The 19,379-nt window shown below is 37.8% G+C and overlaps 3 protein-coding genes across 3 annotated transcripts; all 3 read right to left on the reverse strand.

Annotated features, from left to right (window-relative positions):
* Positions 1-1,766: 1,766 nt before the first annotated feature.
* On the reverse strand, positions 1,767-6,841 carry LOC113059740 (GLIPR1-like protein 1). The gene is made up of 6 exons (XM_026228301.1): positions 6,607-6,841; positions 4,131-4,379; positions 3,929-4,047; positions 3,106-3,191; positions 3,003-3,029; positions 1,767-2,266 (listed from the first exon to the last, which is right to left on the reverse strand). The coding sequence occupies exons 1-6, from the start codon at positions 6,766-6,768 to the stop codon at positions 2,115-2,117; spliced, it is 795 nt and encodes a 264-aa protein (XP_026084086.1). The 5' UTR covers positions 6,769-6,841; the 3' UTR covers positions 1,767-2,114.
* A 3,391-nt stretch (positions 6,842-10,232) lies between these two features.
* Positions 10,233-13,635, reverse strand: LOC113059754 (GLIPR1-like protein 1). Its single transcript, XM_026228326.1, has 6 exons — positions 13,239-13,635; positions 12,539-12,787; positions 12,335-12,453; positions 11,467-11,552; positions 11,364-11,390; positions 10,233-10,585 (listed from the first exon to the last, which is right to left on the reverse strand). Exons 1-6 carry the CDS (start codon positions 13,398-13,400, stop codon positions 10,455-10,457), a joined length of 774 nt encoding a protein of 257 aa, XP_026084111.1. The 5' UTR covers positions 13,401-13,635; the 3' UTR covers positions 10,233-10,454.
* On the reverse strand, positions 13,283-18,826 carry LOC113059748 (GLIPR1-like protein 1). The gene is made up of 7 exons (XM_026228312.1): positions 18,292-18,826; positions 17,054-17,302; positions 16,850-16,968; positions 16,325-16,410; positions 16,222-16,248; positions 15,708-15,922; positions 13,283-13,369 (listed from the first exon to the last, which is right to left on the reverse strand). Exons 1-6 carry the CDS (start codon positions 18,451-18,453, stop codon positions 15,777-15,779), a joined length of 789 nt encoding a protein of 262 aa, XP_026084097.1. The 5' UTR covers positions 18,454-18,826; the 3' UTR covers positions 13,283-13,369; positions 15,708-15,776.
* Between the last annotated feature and the right edge of the window lie 553 nt (positions 18,827-19,379).

Raw genomic sequence — 19,379 nt, forward strand, 5'->3', positions numbered from 1 at the left:
AAACATGTCTAGTTCATACTTCCTCTTATATTTGATATTTTCATGGCATCTAAGCACATTTGTCCCAATAAGTTAATTGTAAACGTATATATATTAGACATTCATTTTATCAGTACAAGTTATTTATACAATAGATTGAATCTTAAATATTTTGCTTAATTTGTAAATTAAATAAAATACTTAACATTTAATATTAAATCTATATATAATTCATAAATATTTTAATATTATAAATATAATTACAGATCATATGATAAACTTTGCAAGTTAAAAAATATTGAATTATTTTACTATATATATAATTTATAAAATAAAATATAATTTTATGTTTACCTTTATAATGTATAATATAATTATTTAAAATATATTAATATAAATATAAAAAATATATGAATAACACTTTCCGGACTATAAGTCCTGCGATTTATAGTCAGGTGCGACTTATTTATCAAAATTAATTTGACATGAACCAATAGAAACATTACCGTCTCCAGCCGCCAGAGGGCGCTCTATGCTGCTCAGTTCTCCTGTAGTCTACACTGAAGACATAGAGCGCCCTCTCACGGCTGGAGACGGTAATGTTTTCTCTTGGTTCTTGCTTCTAAATTAATGCGACTTATAGTCCAGTGCGACTTATATATGTTTTTTTCCTTGTCATGATGTATTTTTGGACTGATGCGACTTCTACTCAGGTGCGACTTATAGTCCGAAAAATACGGGTAACTTTTTTTTCTTTGTCTGGAGTAAATTAAAATCAGTACACACAAATACAAACACGTTTTAATAAATAAACTGACACTACATTTAAATTGTTAATGCACAAAGTATTGTGAATTAAAAAATAGCACTTTTACATCAAGTTAATGTTAAATTATAAAAACATTTGTTTACTGTTATTAAGCAAGGGTGCACATAATTTTTTCAGCCTGGTTCTCATAAGAAAACCTGGAGATTTGGTTTGGTCCTCACACTGCATATAACGTGACCCATTAAATGCAACTATAAAAAATGAATAAATAATAGTTATAATATTATTACACTTTATTTATTTAGTTTTTAAAAAATTAAATAATAGTTAATAAACTAAATAATAGTGTGTGATAAAACTAAAAATATAAAGCAGTCCTAGTATTAAATACAAATGCATTTATTTTATAGTAAATAAACTTATAAATAAAATGCTAATATTTACTACTACTTTGTTTGTTTGCCTCTTTAAGAAGAATCGCTTTATGTATTCCCCAATTTGTAAAAAAAAAAAAAAAAAAACCGTCTAAAAATAAATAAATAAAAGCGTTTTCAAACTTCAGGCTTTTATTTTGGCGGGTTGCCGGCAAGTAAGTATTCGCGCTTCCGGATTTATCGCTGCTGATTAAAGAGCGTCAGTGGATGCATGTCACAGTTTTCTATTGTGCTTTGAAACGGTAAGCATAGCCTAGATTTATGTTTTCAGGTTGAAAATAAAACTTATATAGTTACAGTTTGTGATCTAAAATGGTAATTGTGCATTAACAGATGTCAACCATGTCAGTACGCAGTACGCAAATGCACTGTCAGAACATATTTCTATTACGCATTTTTTTTTTGGTCGCGCATGGGGACCTCCGGACAACTTATGTGCAAACCTGTTAATAAGTTAAACATCCATTTAATATTAAAAATGCATTTGTAGTATATTTAGAAATTAACCTAGATGACTAAAGTAAGTTTCAATTTTAGTTCATGATATCTAATGCATTGCTGGCTGGCAGTGAACAAAATTTTACTGTAATTAAATTGTTTATATAACATAGATATGATTTGTTACAGTGCTCAATTGTAATCAAAATGTCACAATAAAAAAAAATATTCACAAAAACAAAACGTATAAATATTTAGTCAACATTTTATTGAAAAAGATAACATGGAAATATCTGATAATGTATATATATATTTGTATTTGAACTAAGCATCCAAAAATTAAATTACACATGTGGAGTTATTAAACACATTTATTATACAATCAGTAGGCATCTTATTCCTTATCATGTATTATTCTTTGCATTGAATGTTTGTCAGAGCATTAATGTTCCTCTCTGTCCAGTGGATTCGTGGCTTCCGTGAGTCCAGACGGTTTACTCGTACACAAACAGACTATAACGGTGCTGTAGGATGTAAACGCAGGCAAACATGAGCGGGACTGATATGAGTCTGATAATCACAACCGCCAGACAGAATGAGCCGCAGGTGGACAGCGCTGGGTCCCAGTCTGGAGTCCAGTTATAACCTACACACACACACACACACACACACACACTGTTATAGCTGTCACTCTTACACATGTCTGAGTGACTTTGTATTGCATGTTGCATTGCATTAGTGGTGACCCAAAACAGAATCAAAACAGAATAGAAAATGTGCATTTGTAAATGCATAAGCAACGGAAACACGTGGAAGCTTATTAACCACAATCTCACAAGTCTGACTCTATTTCTCTATTGCAATAAAAAAATTGAAGTTACATTATTTTTATGCCATTGTAAAAAAAATAAAAAAAAATTGAAATATGTAAACTCAAAAAAAATAAAAAACATTCTGAAAAAGTTTGATTTGTGAGAAAAAGTTAGGCAACTAAAAATGTTCTTTATTAATTCCACGTTGGAAACAAACAGAATATTAAGATGTAAACTCAGAGAATTGCGAGAAAATATAAACTTGCAGATATAAACCTCAAAGAAAATGTAAGTTAGTATTGCGATTGCCTTTAAAAGACAGAATTGCTAGATGTATTCTCAGAATAACTCGCAATAAATATTAGAAATAAATATAAATATGCAATAAATAAATATTAGATGAGTTTCAGTGGTTTTATGCACTTCACTACACAAAATAATGCAGATTTGTCAAACTATGATCATCCTATTGAATACATCTTGTGCCACATGATGCGTACAGACACAGACATCTGTTAAAGCAGTGACATCCAGACATCTGTAACTGTGAATGAGTGAGAGATCACTTACTCTGCAGTGCATCTCGAGTGGAGTTTTCTGTGAAAGGAAGTAACAGTTATAAAGTAATGCAGTTATTGGGAAGGAGGAGAGTGTTTCTGTTACAAACACTTACGACAGAGGTTTTCTATACACGTCTCTTGTTTGCAGCTGGTGCATGAGCCGCCTCTTTTATATGGAGATTCACCTCGATAATTTCCTCTGTTGAGAATCAGTGGTCACATGTTTTACTCTATGAAATCATGCAGTTTCTTGCTTCTTCATAAAAATTCAGAATTTAAAAAAGTTACAGCATTGCGAGTTATAAACTCACAAATTTGAGAAAAAGTCAGAGTTTGCAAAATGAAAAACCATAATTCAGAAAATTTCAGAATAGCAAGAAGTAATCCCAGGATTGTAAAAGGAAATTCAACATGTAAAATCTGAATACAAGTGAAAAAAAGTCACAATTTTCAAATACAAACGTATAACGTATACAAACATAGAATTCTAAATTCTAATGTCAAAGTTGTGGGATGCAAAAAATGTAAATGGCAAAATATAAACACAAATTTCCAGAAAAATAAGAGTTTGAATTATATTAGAAATAAATGCAGAATTGTGAAATAAAAATGCAATTATCTTATATATATATTCCATGGCACCAACAAGCCTCTGTGTTTTTCTTACTTTTCTTGTGTATTAATGTAGTTTATAGCTAACATGAGATATCAACAAACAACACTTTTACATCATCTTTAAGCAGATTAACATAATTTTATAAATAGTGCATAGACTGAATATGTAGTAAATATTTTTGATTTGAACCTCCATATCAAATATTGAAGCAGTTGATAACAACTGACGAGAAATACCATTTTATTATCTTGTTGTTTTGGCAAGTTGCAGTATTGATTTGGTGCTCTGCACACACAGTGTGTGGTGGTTTTCATACTTACGCTGTCGCATAATTGCACACAAAAATAATTCCAGGCTGTGATGAGAAGGATGTTTCAGCCACACCATTGGGACACACTTGTGCGGCGCAACCAACCTTGTACGAATCTGCCCAGACAATCTTTATGGACAGAAAACAGAGAGGTTTCATTCACTTGTGTGTATTCTCTAATGATTCAGCTGTAACTGGATCGGAGTCTGTACCTGTGTGTAGTGGCCGCATACTTTTGTGCACTGGTTTGTATAGTAATTGTAATCTTTGTCCTCGTCCTTCCACAACTTCACTGCAGATTCAGGTTTGAATGAGGAATATGCCGTTCCTGCCCAGATGTTTTCTCCCACAGATGTGAATGTGGGATGTACTCTTCTCACCTCTCTGAGGTAAATGTTATGTTTAAAGACACAGAATCTGGCCCAGGCCCGCGCCGTCACCGCCAGGCCTTCATCCCACGTCTGCACACACACACATGCACACACTTACCCTAAAACAGCCTTAAAACTCATCTAAATGTTCAGCTGGTCAGGCGGGGAGACCAATTTAAACAAGAGAAGACCAGCAAACTAACTTAGCCTGCTTTTATCTAAAAGGAAATGCATGCTAATTACGTAATCTGAACATAGGAAATGAAACAGGATATTGCATGAGAAGAAAAATATATATTGTAGTTGATATTTTACATTGATGTCTACTGTAGTTGATATTTTACACATTTTACTTTACAGTGGGTTTTAAAAGTATAAGAAAGTAAAATTGATCCAGTAAAACAGGTTATTGCACAAGAAAAAAGATGATAAATTGAGTGTATTCTGAAAAGCAAGCTAATTTGAAAAGCTTTTCAAAAATTTTTTAATAAATACTATAACATTATATAAGTAATACTGAAACCACCTAACAATATTGTAGTTTATATCTTAAATATTATAGAGTGGTGTTCAAGAGTCTGAGGCTAAACATGAAAATTTGCAATCAAATTATATTGTATGGGGAAAAATAAATGTTAATAATTACTATAATAGTATACAAGTAATACTAAAATGTATACATATATATAAATATATGTATTTTCACATTAGTTTCAGACACACACACACATATACAGTATATAAAATATGTATTTTAGGTATATATTTTTAAGGTGCATCTCAATAAATTAAGATGTTGTGGAAAGGTTAAATTTATTTTAGTAATTGAACTCAAATTGTGAAACTGGAGTATTAAATAAATTCACTGCACACAGACTAAAGTAATTTAAGTCTTAGATTCTTTTAATTGTGATGATTTTGGTATGCATTTAACAAAAACCCACCAATTCACTATCTCAACAAATAAGAATATGATTACATGCCAATCAGCTAATCAACTTAAAACACCTGCAAAGGTTTCCTGAGCCTTCAAAATGGTCTCAGTTTGGTTCATTAGGCTACACAATCATGGGGAAGACTGCTGATCGGACAGTTGTCCAGAAGACAATCATTGACACCATTCACAAGGAGGGTAAGCCACAAATATCCATTGCCAAAGAAGCTGGCTGTTCACAGAGTGCTGTATCCAAGCATGTTAACAAAGTTGAATGGAAGGAAAAAATGTGAAAGAAAAAGATGCACAACCAACTGAGAGAACCGCAGCCTTATGAGTATTGTCAAGCAAAATCGATTCAAGAATTTGAGTGAACTTCACAAGGAATGGACTGAGGCTGGGGTCAAGGCATCAAGAGCCACAACACACAGACGTGTCAAGGAATTTGCTGAACCACAGACAACATCAGAGTAGTCTTACCTGAGCCAAGGAGAAGAAGAAATGGACTGTTGCCCAAAGTCCTCTTTTCAGGTGAGAGCAAGTTTTGTATTACATTTGGAAACCAAGGTCCAAGAGTCTGGAGAAAAGGGTGGAGAAGCTCATAGCCCAAGTTGCTTGAAGTCCAGTGTTACGTTTCCACAGTCTTTGATGATTTGAGGTGCAATGTCATCTGCTGTTGTTGGTCCATTGTGTTTTTTGAAAACCAAAGTCACTGCACCCGCTTACCAAGAAATTTGGGAGCACTACATGCTTTCTTCTGCTGACCAGCTTTTTGAAGATGCTGATTTCATTTTCCAGCAGGATTTTGCACCTGCCCACACTGACAAAAGCACAAAAAGTTGGTTTAAAGACCATGGCGTTGGCGTGCTTGACTGGCCAGAAAACTCACAAGACCTGAACCCCAGAGAGAATCTATGGGGTATTGTCAAGACTAAGATGAGATACAAGAGACCAAACAATGCAGATGAGCTGAAGGCTACTGTCAAAGAAACCTGGGCTTCCAGACCACCTCAGCAGTGCCACAAACTGATCACCTCCATGCCACGCCGAATAGAGGAAGTAATTAAAGCAAAAGAGAGCCCCTATCAAGTATTGAGTACATGTACAGTAAATGAACATACTTTCCAGAAGGCCAACAATTCAGTGGGGTTTGAAAAAAGCCTGAAACTGAAAGTGAAAATACTTTCTTCCTCAATAAAAAAGGATATTGAAGATGATACATCTGTCATGCACAATAAGACCATGAAGCTGTACTGTATGAAGACGGTCAAATCTATTGATGCATTCAGATCTGTTTAACACACATTCACATGTTTAACCTCCACAGACTCCCTCGAGACCTGCAGATCTCTGAACACACATCAGGAAACATCTGATATTTACCATGTAGCGCATGTTTGCGGCCGTGGGGTTCACGTTGGAGCGGTGCTTGTTGTGTTCTCTCACACATTCCTCAATGAACGCTGGATCCGTGATATCAAAGACCGGCTCGCAGGAACATAAACCTAGCAGAATTGTGACAGAGATCAGAAGATAGACATTCATCGTTGAGGTTGACTGTTAAACATACAACTGGTTAAAAACTCTCAGTGTATCCGTCAGGTTTCCTGTCAGTGGTTTGCACACTTCTGCTTTCTCACAGAGGAAATATAATTATATCCAGAGCAGGCTGGGGTCTGTTACTAATTAAACGACAAAAACTGTAATCCATAACATTATACATTGGGTAGTATAATCAGACTACTTTTTTATAACTTTTAGATTACTTTTGACCTAGCTCATTGATTTAAATAAAATAATCCATATTGATATGTAGATACAAAGAGAAAGGAAAATGTACTGATATTAATATTGAATGTAGAAGTGCATTCAATATTGCAGTACATCATGGTTTCTCAAACTAAGGTTTGTGAATGAACTACAGGAGGTTTGAAAATAAATCACAAAAAAATGTTACAATTAAAAGAAATCATCTTAAAATACCAACAGTTGAAGTAAAACACTTTTTTTAATTTGTTTGCCCCGCTTCTCGTGTGACCATTAACCAACGTCAGAGAACCTTGGGTCACTTAGGGTGTACTCACTTTTGTTGCAGCTATATTGACAATAATGGCTGTATGTTAAGTTATTTTCTGAGGATAGTACATCTATACTGCTATACTGACCAATGAAGTGTCTGGGCACCGAGCACGCTGAGGTGGCCTTCATGGAACCAGGTGAGCCTTGCACTCCACACTCAGACCCCTTTCCGTCATGCTCACAAGCTGCCCAACTTGGGTCCCTTTGTTCCACCTCGCTGCCCCAGTCCAGGTACAGCTGTGGTTCCGCTGGTCCCGCTTGTACAGTTTCTAAGCACCTGGTCAGCACTGGGTCAGCTAATCTCGCTGGCTTCTGTGGAAAATCAGCCTCGGCAATACAATTAATTTTTCCCAGCATCCCCCCTAAGTTCAGCAGTATCCACTTCACTACATTGAACGCGTCTGATGACCGTTCACTGTAGAGCTGGTCCGTCCAGCCGATATGAAGATGGGGTTTTATAGCCCTTACTTCATTGTACTCAAGAATGGCGGTGGGTTACGACCGATCTTAGATCTGCAAGTTTTGAATCAGGCCCTTCATTGGATACCATTCAAGATGTTGCCACAGAAACGCATCTTCAGGTCCGTCCATGTGCACTTTCATGTATCGATTCTTCCGTGCCACTTACACCGCTCGGACTGTTACATATGAGACCACTCCAGCGCTGGCTTTATGTCCGAGTCCAAAGTGGGCGTGAAAGCGCAGCACTCACCGGGTTCAAGTTACACCGGCCAGTCAGCAATCCTTCACCCTGTGGTCAGATCTTATGTTACTCCGGGCATGTGTGCCCCTAGAACAGATCTCCAGGCATGCTGTGGTTTACACGGATGCATCCGACACTAGTTGGGGGGCCAGGTACAACGGGCATGCAGTCTCAGGGGTTTGGACAGACCAGCCGCTGCATTGGCACAATAATTGCCTAGAGTTGTTAGCAGTACACCTTGATCTGAACTGCCTCAAAGGTTGCTTATGAGGCAAGCACATGCTGCTCTGAATGGACAACACAGAGACCATTGCATACAACAAACGACAAGGTGGTATGCACTCCCATCCCATGTAGCAACTCGCCTGCCTGCTTAGGAGTCGGAAGGTTCTAAGGTCACTTTGTGCTGTTCACATTCCACATGGCCCGATAGCTGTGTAAACGGATGCAGTCCTCTTCCAGACTGAGGGTCCGGCAGCTCACATCTCTGGTGTTGCGGGAATCCCTAAATGCACCCTTCCTGGACCCATGCAGACACCAGTGTGCATGCATGCATGGGGAAGTGACAGGTCTCGAAGAGAGGCGCGTTGGGCTTTTAAACAGCGCCGGTGATGAGGCTCCATTTACATCAGGTGTGCCCCATCACAGGCCGCCAGCCCTGACTCGTCCTGCAGCCCCTCCTCTTCACACACCCACTCCTGTCGGGAGCCTGGTGAAGGGCGGCGATTTAGGAAGGGGTGTCGATGATAATAAGGGAGGAGGCAGCTGACTTGTTACATTCTCCTTCCCAAGTGACATCCCCGTCATCAGGGCGCCACCCACATGGGAGTGCTACCACCCTCAACCAGGCTCTAAACAGTTGGAGTGGGCAGGGTGGGGATTCCTCTCTGGGCAGTCCTCCCTCTCGCATCGCGCCGGAACAGGGACAGAGAAACTGTGTTTTAATCAACAGCCTCAACCAACCACAGGGTAAAATGACAATTGGAGAGAAGTCTCTTAGCCCATTTGTGGCTGGGAGGTTGTCCCCGGCATTCCTCCATTCCAGTCCGGGTTTTCACTAACTTTTGCATGCGAGAGGGAGTGACGTCATCAGGTGTTTCCCAACTGCACTGTCTAGGCTCTGCCTTTCCCGCATTCTCCACCAGTATAACAGGAGGAGCACACGATAGATGTGGGCGTGGTGTCAGGCCTCGGATAGGCTTTTATTAACTGAAAATAAAATAAAACGGGACAAAAGTGGCCAAAGGGGAAAAGTGTCTAAAACAACAGTGAATCTGGTGTCCTCGCTGTGCTGCGGGGTTCGTTTGGATCGGGGAGTGTTCATTGAGAAAGGGTCCAGGTAAGGGGCGGAGTTTGGGCCCGCTGACTCCCAAATAATCCAGAGGCCCCGACCAGGCTACATGGCCAAGGTTCCCACTACACCCTTCACATACCAAGTGATGAGCCTGCAAGCACTGCCCCTGGAGAAGGCAGATGCAGCCCTGGCTTTGCTCTGTCCCATCCGAGCATTGAGAGGCTATGTAAACCAGACACAAAGCTTCAGGTCCTCAGACCAGCTCTTTGTCTGTTACGGAGGCTGACAGAAGGGGAATGCCGTCTCTTAGCAGAGGATGGCCCACTGGATTGTGGATACCATAACCCTGGTTTATCAGGCACAGGGTGTGCCCTGCCCGTTCAGGGTGCAAGCTCACTCAACTAGAAGTGTTGCCTCATCCTGGGCGCTGGCTCGTGGCGCCTCTCCGGGCTGGGTGACCCCTAACACGTCGGCTAGGTTCTATAGCCTTCTTGTAGAGCCGGTAACCTCCTGTGTTCTCACCTCAAATGGGCAGTGGCACAGAGAGGCCCCCGGAGAGTGTCAAATTGCTAAAACTGAACCAGATCGCCCATACTGCCGTCCCTGTTGAGATCCTCCATTTACCTAGGCAGCTGGACATGACAAAAATGAACGTAACCAACTGTGATCCTGGAGAAACACACTTAGTTCTTCATCGGATCAGCACCTTGTTGTAATATTGTTTATTAGGGTGTTTGTATAAAAGATGCTGGGTTTCAGATTTTGTCTCGGTCACTATAAAACCTGAATGAATCTCTCAATAATTTATTAGACTTTAGTTTGTAGGAGACGAGGAATAAGAGAGGTGTTTTGGATAAAGATGTTCATTAAGTTATTTGTAAACTTCTATTATACATTTATTATTATTAGTACAAGTTATTTATAGATTTAATGAGATATTTCCAGAGAAATCTTTTATTTTTTATTTAACAAAGCTTCCAAAAATTCAGTTACACATGGAGTTATTATACAAATTTATTATACAATGAGTAGGCATCTTATTCTTTGCATTAAATGTTTTTCAGGGCATGGATGTTCCTCTCAGTCCAGTGGAATCATGGCTTCTGCTGAATGTAGACTTTCATGGTTTTTGCGGTTGAGTCCAGAGGTCTACTCTTATGCAAACAGGTGCTGTAGGCAGTAAACGCAGGCAAACACAAGCAGGACTAAAATATGTGTCTGATAATCACAACCAACAGAGGAGCAGGAGGACGGTGCTGGGTCCCAGTCTGGAGTCCAATTGTAACCTACACACACGGTATTGCATGTTGCACTGCATTAGTGGTGGCAATTTGAAGATTTTTTTTTTTTTTTTTTTTTTTTTTAAGAATTGCTAGATTTAAAAAAAAAAAAAAAAAAAAATTTGAAAGATGTAAACTCAGAATTTAGAAATTCTTCATTTGTGAGAAAAAGCTATACTTTTTTTTTTTTATTAAATTCCACGGTGGAAACAAACTGAATTTTAAGATAACTTGCAGATATAAACTCCGAGATTAAAGTTAGTATTGAGATTGACTTTATTTTTATTACATTATGTGGGCAAAAGCAATTGCAAGATGTATAGATGTATTCATAGAATAACTTGGAGGGAAATAGTCAATTTGAAGACTTGCAATTTGAAGAAAACGGTTTGAATTGCTAATATTCTTATTAGGTGATGGAAATTAAGATGTAAACTCAGAAATCTTAATGTGTCAGAATTGGGAGATACAAACTTCATTTTGGGGGGGAAAATAAAATGTGAGAATTAGAAGTTAAAAAAAAAAAAGTTACAATGACCTTTTTCATACTTTTGTTTCTATGGCATAAACCATACTTTTAGTGTCTCTAAATATTAGACGAGTTTCAGTGGTTTCATGCTCTTCAATACATAAAACAATGCAGATTTGTCGAACTATGATCATCCTATTGAACTCCTCTTGTGCCACATGATTGACTTGACAAGTGTTGAGTGTAGACAAAGACATCTGTTAAAGCAGTGACATCCAAACATTTGTAATTGTGAAGGAGTGAGAGATCACTTACTCTGCAGTGCATCACGAGTGGAGTTTTCTGTGAAAGGAAGTAACAGTTATAAAGTAATGCAGTTATTGGGAAGGATGAGACAGTGTCTGTTATGAACACTTACGACAGAGGTTGTTTGCACACGTCTCTTGTTTGCAGTCGCTGCATGGTTCGCCTCTTCTGTACGGAGATACATCCGGATAATTTCCTCTGTTGAGAAGTGGTGACATGTATGAAATCATGCAGTTTCTTGTTTCTTATAAAAAGACACTTTGTGCTTACCACACCTACCAACAAGCGTTAATCTGTTAACATTACACTGGAAGGAAAATATACGAATTCTAAAGAATTAAAAATAAAATAAGTTATAGAATTACTCAAATTTGAGAATAAGTGTGCCAAAATTGTGATATTTAAACTTGGAAATAGAGATATAAACTTACATATACAGATATAAAGAATTATGAGAAATCAGTTTGCAAAATAAAAAAAAACTATCATTTAAAAAAAATAGAGTAAAAATGTTAGAACAACAAGATGTAAACCAGAAAAAAAAAAAAGAGAATTGTGAGATGTAAATACAAGATTGTAGAGAAAAGAAAGTCTGAAATGCAAGATATAAATTCAGAATACAAGGGACAAGACGTCAAAGTTGTGAAATACAAACTCTACAATTCTAAAGTCAAAATTGCGGGAAGCAAAAAACTTAAATTGATAACGTGAGATGAGATAACACTTTTACATCACCTATAAGCAGATTAACATTTTATAAAAAGTGCATGAACTATCAGTCAAGTCAGATTTTACAAATTGAGGTGTTCATATTTTTGTTAATCATGCAGTAATCTTAACGAATTGAACCTTCATATCAACTGCTGCAATATTTTAGAACAACTGACGAGAAATACCATTTTATTAGCTTGTTGTTTTGGCAAGTTGCAGTATTGATTTGGCGCTCTGCACACACAGTGTGTGGTGGTTTTCATACTTACGCTGTCGCATAATTGCACACAAAAATAATTCCAGGTTTTGTTGAGAAGTCAGTTTCAGCCACACCATTGAGACACACTTGTGCGGCGCAACCAACCTTGTACGAATCTGCCCAGACAATCTTTATGGACAGAAAACAGAGGTTTCATTCACTTGTGTGTATTCTCTAGTGTGTGATTCAGCTGTAACTGGATCTGAGTCTGTACCTGTGTGTAGTGGCCGCATACTTTTGTGCACTGCTTTGTATCGTAATTGTAATCTTTGTCCTCGTCCTTCCACAACTTCACTGCAGATTCAGGTTTGAATGAGGAGTATCCTTTTACTGCCCAGATGTTTTCTCCCACAGATGTGAATGTGGGATGTACCCTTCTCACCTCTCTGAGGTAAATGTTATGTTTAAAGACACAGAATCTGGCCCAGGCCCGCGCCGTCACCGCCAGGCCTTCATCCCACGTCTGCACACACACACACACACACACACACACACACACACACACACACATGCACACAGGGCACGGTTTACTTTAAAGTGGGGTTTAAAAGAATAAAAATGTAAAATTTAACCCCAGGTAAAACAGGTTATTGAACAAAAAAAATGAGAATGGGTTCTGAAAAGAAAGCCAATTTGAAAAGCTGACTCAAATGTTTAGTTCTATAACATTATGCAAGTAATACTAAACCACACTGACAATATTGTAGTTTATATCTCACGTATTGTACAGTGGTGTTCAAGAGTCTGAATCTGTCATGCACAATAAGACCATGAAGCTGTACTGTATGAAGACGGTCAAATCTAGCGATGCATTCAGATCTGTTTAACACACATTCACATGTTTAACCTCCACAGACTCCCTCGAGACCAGCTAATCTCTGAGAAGACATCAGGAAACTGAATCTGATATTTACCATGTAGCGCATGTTTGCGGCCGTGGGCTTCACGTTGGAGCGGTGCTTGTTGTGTTCTCTCACACATTCCTCAATGAACGCTGGATCCGTGATATCAAAGACCGGCTCGCAGGAACATAAACCTAGCAGAACTGTGACAGAGATCAGAAGATAGACATTCATCGTTGACGTTGACTGTTAAACTTACAACTGGTTAAAAACTCTGTGTATCTGCCAGGTTTCTCAGAAGAACTAAATAATCTCCAGAGCTGGCTAGATTACTTATAAATGGTTGTCTGTTACTAATTACACGTTAGACATTAGGTGATCAGACTACTTTTGGATTGCTTTTGACCTAGCTTGTTGATTTAAATAAGATAATCCATATTGATCATAACGTCCTGAGACTTGCTTTGTGTTTTTTGTCCTTATGTCTGCTGCTACTATTAGGTTCACCTGTTGCTAATTTGCTGCCCATTCACCTCAGCTCCACTGATTGGCTGCATCCAGGAGAAAGCCAGCATATAAAGTATTTTTTTGTTATTGATAAGTGCTAACCATTGGTGCTATTGTGAGTGTAGTTGAAAACATTTTTTTTTTGTTGTTGTTGAGACCTTAAGATTTTCTTTAAAGGAAACCTGTAGGGAGGTGAGTGCCTTTTTGTTTGATATTGTATTTCTCCCGGTTCTGTGTAGTCAGGGAGATGGGCAAGTTTGTCTGTTATTCATCTTCTTTTATGTATAGGTAAATTAGGATTATAACCAAGTTAGACTCTGTTTGTTGTGTTGGCCTTTGTTCTCTCCTGATGTTTGTTTTCCCCTCTACAGGTGCTGGTCATATAATTAAAATCTCATCAAATTCAGTATCTCAGAAAATTAGAATATTACTTAAGACCAATACAAAGAAAGGATTTTAGGAAATCTTGGCCAACTGAAAAGTATGAAGGTGAAATGTATGAGCATGTACAGCACTCAATACTTAGTTGGGGCTCCTTTTTGTCTGGCATTTCACAGCTTCACAATACCCCGTAGATTTTCTATTGGGTTAAGGTCAGGCGAGTTTGCTGGACGATTAAGAACAGGGGTACCATGATCCTTAAACCAGGTACTGGTAGCTTTGGCGCTGTGTGTGGGTGCCAAGTCCTGTTGAAAACTGAAATCTGCATCTTCATGAAGTTGGTCAGCAGCAGGAAGCATGAAGTGCTCTAAAACTTCCTGGTATAAGGCTGTGTTGACCTTTGACCTCAGAAAACACAGTGGACATGGCACCACAAACCATCACTGACTGTGGAAACTTTACACTGAACTTCAAGCAACGTGGATTGTGTGCTCTTTTCCTCCAGACTCTGGGAGAGACTTCAGTCTCTGCAGAGCAAAAGTGGGTGTTTATGACCTAGTGGGTGTTTCTAAATCATGCAATCAAAATGATCCCCCTTATCTTACCCCACCCCTAGACCTACCATCTCTATGACGTCAGCCAATCATTTATCATGGTATAAAAACAGCCTGTTCTGGTAACTCCCATTATTTTCCTGAAGAGACCTATACTTGCTCTGGGACACTGATTTCCAAAGAAAATGCAGAATTCACTTTCATCACAGAACATAACTTTGGACCCGTACTTTTTGTCCTTTAGACAGGCAAAATGCTTCTGACGCTGTCTGTTATTCAAGAGTGGCTTGACACAAGGAATGTGAGAGATGAAACCCATGTCTTGCATACGACTGTGTGTAGTGGTTCTTGAAGCACTGGCTCCAGCTGCAGTCCACTCTTTGTCAGTCTCCCCCACATTTTTTTAATGTGTTTTTGTTTCTTTTTTTTTAACACATCTTTACATTCCCTTCGCGTCTCTATTAATGTGCTTTGACACCGAGCTCTTTTACAATGACCTTTTGTGTCTTGCCCTCCTTGTGCAAGGTGTCAATGGTCATCTTTTCCCATGATTGTGGAGCCTACAGAACTAGACCGAGAGGCAATTTCAAGGCCTTTGCAGGTGTTTTGAGTTAATTAGCTGATTAGAGAGTGACACCAGGCGTCTTCAATATTGAACCTTTTCACAATGTTTTCATTTTCTGAGATACTGAATTTAGGATTTTCCTTTAGTTGTCAATTATAATCATCAAAATCAAAAGGAATAAACAATTGAAATGTATCCGTCTGTGTGTAATGAATGAATATAATATACAAGTTTCACTCTTTGGATGGAGTTAGTTAAATCAACTTTTTGATGATATTCTAATTATATGACCAGCACCTGTATCTTTCTCTTTTGATTTAATAAATCTTTAAGCTTATTTGATCTGGATGTGTGTTGCTGGGGCTGGAAAAAAGAAGTTCCTGTGCTCTCACGCTCCAAAACTTGTTTCTTTTATGCCCTTAATCCTGGACTAAGAAAGGGCGAGCACGTAACCTTGATATGAAGATACAGACAGAAAGGAAAATATACTTAATTCTTTATTTATAGCAAGAAGTGCATTAAATATTGCATTACATTACGGTTTCCCAAACATTAATGTTCCTCTCGGTCCAGTGGAATCATAGCTTCTGTGAGTCCAGACGTTTACTCGTATTCAAACAGGTTATACAGGTGCTGTAGGCCATAAACGCAGGCAAACATGAGCAGGACCAAAATATGAGTCTGATAATCACAACCACCAGAGGCGCAGGAGGACGGCGATGGGTCCCAGTCTGGAGTCCAATTATAACCTACACACACACATTGTTATAGCTGTCTACTGCCCAAAAATGCTCTTACAGATGTCTGAATGACTTTGCATTGCATGTTACATTGCATTAGTGGTGACCCAAAACAGACAAAAATAGGAACAAAATAGAACATTTGTGTATTTGTAAATGCATAAGCAATGGAAACGCATGGAAGCTTATTAACCACAATCTCACAATTCTGAATCTACTTCTTGAAAATTTCTAGATAAAAAAAAAACAAAAAAAAAAACAGTGACATCCAGACATCTTTAACTGTGAATGAGTGAGAGATCACTTACTCTGCAGTGCATCACGAGTGGAGTTTTCTGTGAAAGGAAGTAACAGTTATAAAGTAATGCAGTTACTGGGAAGGAGGATACGGTGTCTGTTACAAACACTTACGACAGAGGTTGTTTGCACACGTCTCTTGTTTGCAGTCGCTGCATGGTTCACCTCTTCTGTACGGAGATGCACCTCGATAATTTCCTCTGTTGAGAATCAGTGTGACATGTATGAAATCATGTAGTTTCTTGCTTCTTCATTTAAAGATACATGGGTTAATTTGTTAACATTGCACTGCAGAAATATATATATATATTTTTTTTTTTTTCTTGTGTATTAATGTAGTTTATAGCGAACATGAGATGTCAACAAACAACCCTTTTACATCATCTCTAAGCAGATTAACATCATTTTATAAATAGTGCATGAAATAAAGTCAAATTTTACAACTTGAGATCTTAAAAATATAGTTAATATTTTTAGTTACTCATGCAGTAATCTTAACAAACTGAACCTTCATATAAAATATTGAAGCAGTTGATAACAACTGACGAGAAATACCATTTTATTATCTTGGTGTTTTGGCAAGTTGCAGTATTGTTTTGGAGCTCTGCACACACAGTGTGTGGTGGTTTTCATACTTACGCGGTCGCATAATTGCACACAAAAATGATCCCAGGCTTTGTTGAGAAGGATGTTTCAGCCACACCATTGGGACACACTTGTGCGGCGCAACCAACCTTGTACGAATCTGCCCAGACAATCTTTATGGACAGAAAACAGATGTTTCATTCACTTGTGTGTATTCTTTAGTGTGTGATTCAGCTGTAACTGGATCTGAGTCTGTACCTGTGTGTAGTGGCCGCATACTTTTGTGCAATTCTTTGTATCGTAATTGTAATCTTTGTCCTCGTCCTTCCACAACTTCACTGCAGATTCAGGTTTGAATGAGGAGTACGGTGTTCCTGCCCAGATGTTTTCTCCCACAGATGTGAATGTGGGATGGACTCTTCTCACCTCTCTGAGGTAAATGTTATGTTTAAAGACACAGAATCTGGCCCAGGCCCGCGCCGTCACCGCCAGGCCTTCATCCCACGTCTGCACACAAACACATGCACACACTTACCCTAAAACAGCCTTAAAACTTATCTAATGTTCAGCTGGTCAGGCTGGGAGACCATTATAAACCAGAGAAGACCAGCAAACTAACCTAGCCTGCTTTTTTCTAAAAGGAAATGCATGCTAATTACGTAATCTGAACAGAATGAATGTGAAATTAAACAGGATATTGCACGAGAAGAAAAATATATATTGTAGGTGATATTTTACTTTACAGTGGGGTTTAAATTAATTTAAAATAATAGGTTTAATAAATTCTATAACATTATATAAGTAATACTAAAGCCACACTGACAATATTGTAGTTTATATATTAACTACTACATTGTTCAAGTCAAAATGTTTTCAATGAAATTAAATTGTATGAGAAAAAAGAATGTTAATAATTACTATGATAGTGTACAATACTTAAATGTGTGTGTGTGTGTGTGTATATATATATATATATATATATATATATATATATATATATATATATATATATATATACACACACACAATTAAGTTTTAAGATTTTCACATTAGTTTCAAACACATATATATATTACTTATTTTACAGTAGGGTTTGGAAATCTTAAAGTAAAAGTGAAACTGTATTCAAACAGTATAATGCATGAAGATCCTGTTTATAAAAATAGCTAGTAATATTAATAAATGATTGAGTATGTAAGTTATACTAAAACCCACACTGATGTCTGTTGTAGTTTATATTTCACGTATTTTATTGTACAGTGAGCTTTAAAAGCCTGAAGCTGAAAGTAAAAAATACTTTCTTCCTCAATAAAAAAGGATATTGAAGAAGATACATCTGTCATGCACAAAAAACCATGAAGATGTACTGTATGAAGACGGTCAAATCTAGCGATGCATTCAGATCTGTTTAACACACATTCACATGTTTAACCTCCACAGACTCCCTCAAGACCTGCAGATCTCTGAACACACATCAGGAAACATCTGATATTTACCATGTAGCGCATGTTTGCGGCCGTGGGGTTCACGTTGGAGCGGTGCTTGTTGTGTTCTCTCACACATTCCTCAATGAACGCTGGATCCGTGATATCAAAGACCGGCTCGCAGGAACATAAACCTAGCAGAACTGTGACAGAGATCAGAAGATAGACATTCATCGTTGAGGTTGACTGTTAAACATACAACTGGTTAAAAACTCTCAGTGTATCCGTCAGGTTTCCTGTCAGTGGTTTGCACATACCTGCTTTCTCAAAGAGGAAATGTAGTTATATCCAAAGCAGACTAGTTTACTTAAAAATTGCCCACAGAATAACATAGGTTTAATACACAATTGGACAAGCTTTTGGGGCAGACCTGACCGGTTTGAAAAGAGATGGTCTTCATCCCTTCTGGGGTTGTGCCGCTCTTCTCACTAGAAATATGACACATAGCCTTATGGTGCATTCACACCGTAGTTAGACGCTTGAACATTTTGAGTTTATACACTCATTCATTTCCTCGTGAAATTAAACAACACAAATTAACACAACAGATGCGAATTCGTGTCATGAGGGGGGCTTCTGCCAGTTGAGGTCACGCAGCATTTTCAACCACCAATTTTATTCTGATAATTCAAAATATTTCTGTTATCGTGTCATGAAATGTAGTTTTAAAAGTATTTCAAGCTAGAGCTGTAATCGGGTCATAAAAGTTAGGCCCGACAGGACCCGAGCCGGACAAGTACATTTTGATTGACCCGATCACATTTACAGCCCGACATTATTCAAATGTGTGCACACACACAGCTCTTTTGCCTTTTGTCAAGAATGAGTCATTTATACATGTTTTAACATTATTTATTCATAACTAACATAGACTAGACCACTTGGAAGTCGGAATAAAGAACTAAAATAAGTCCTCTGTGACATCCTAAAGGGATAGTTCACCCAAATAGCAAAATTATGTCATTAATGACTCATCCTCATGTCGTTCCAAACCCGTGAGACCTCCGTTCATCTTCGAAACACAGTTTAAGATATTTTCTTTTTTCTTTTTCTTTATTTCAATGTTTGGATATTTATGAATACTAAATCTTAAAGAAAAG

Source organism: Carassius auratus, chromosome 4, assembly GCF_003368295.1.
Source record: "Carassius auratus strain Wakin chromosome 4, ASM336829v1, whole genome shotgun sequence".
Lineage (NCBI taxonomy): Eukaryota > Metazoa > Chordata > Actinopteri > Cypriniformes > Cyprinidae > Carassius > Carassius auratus.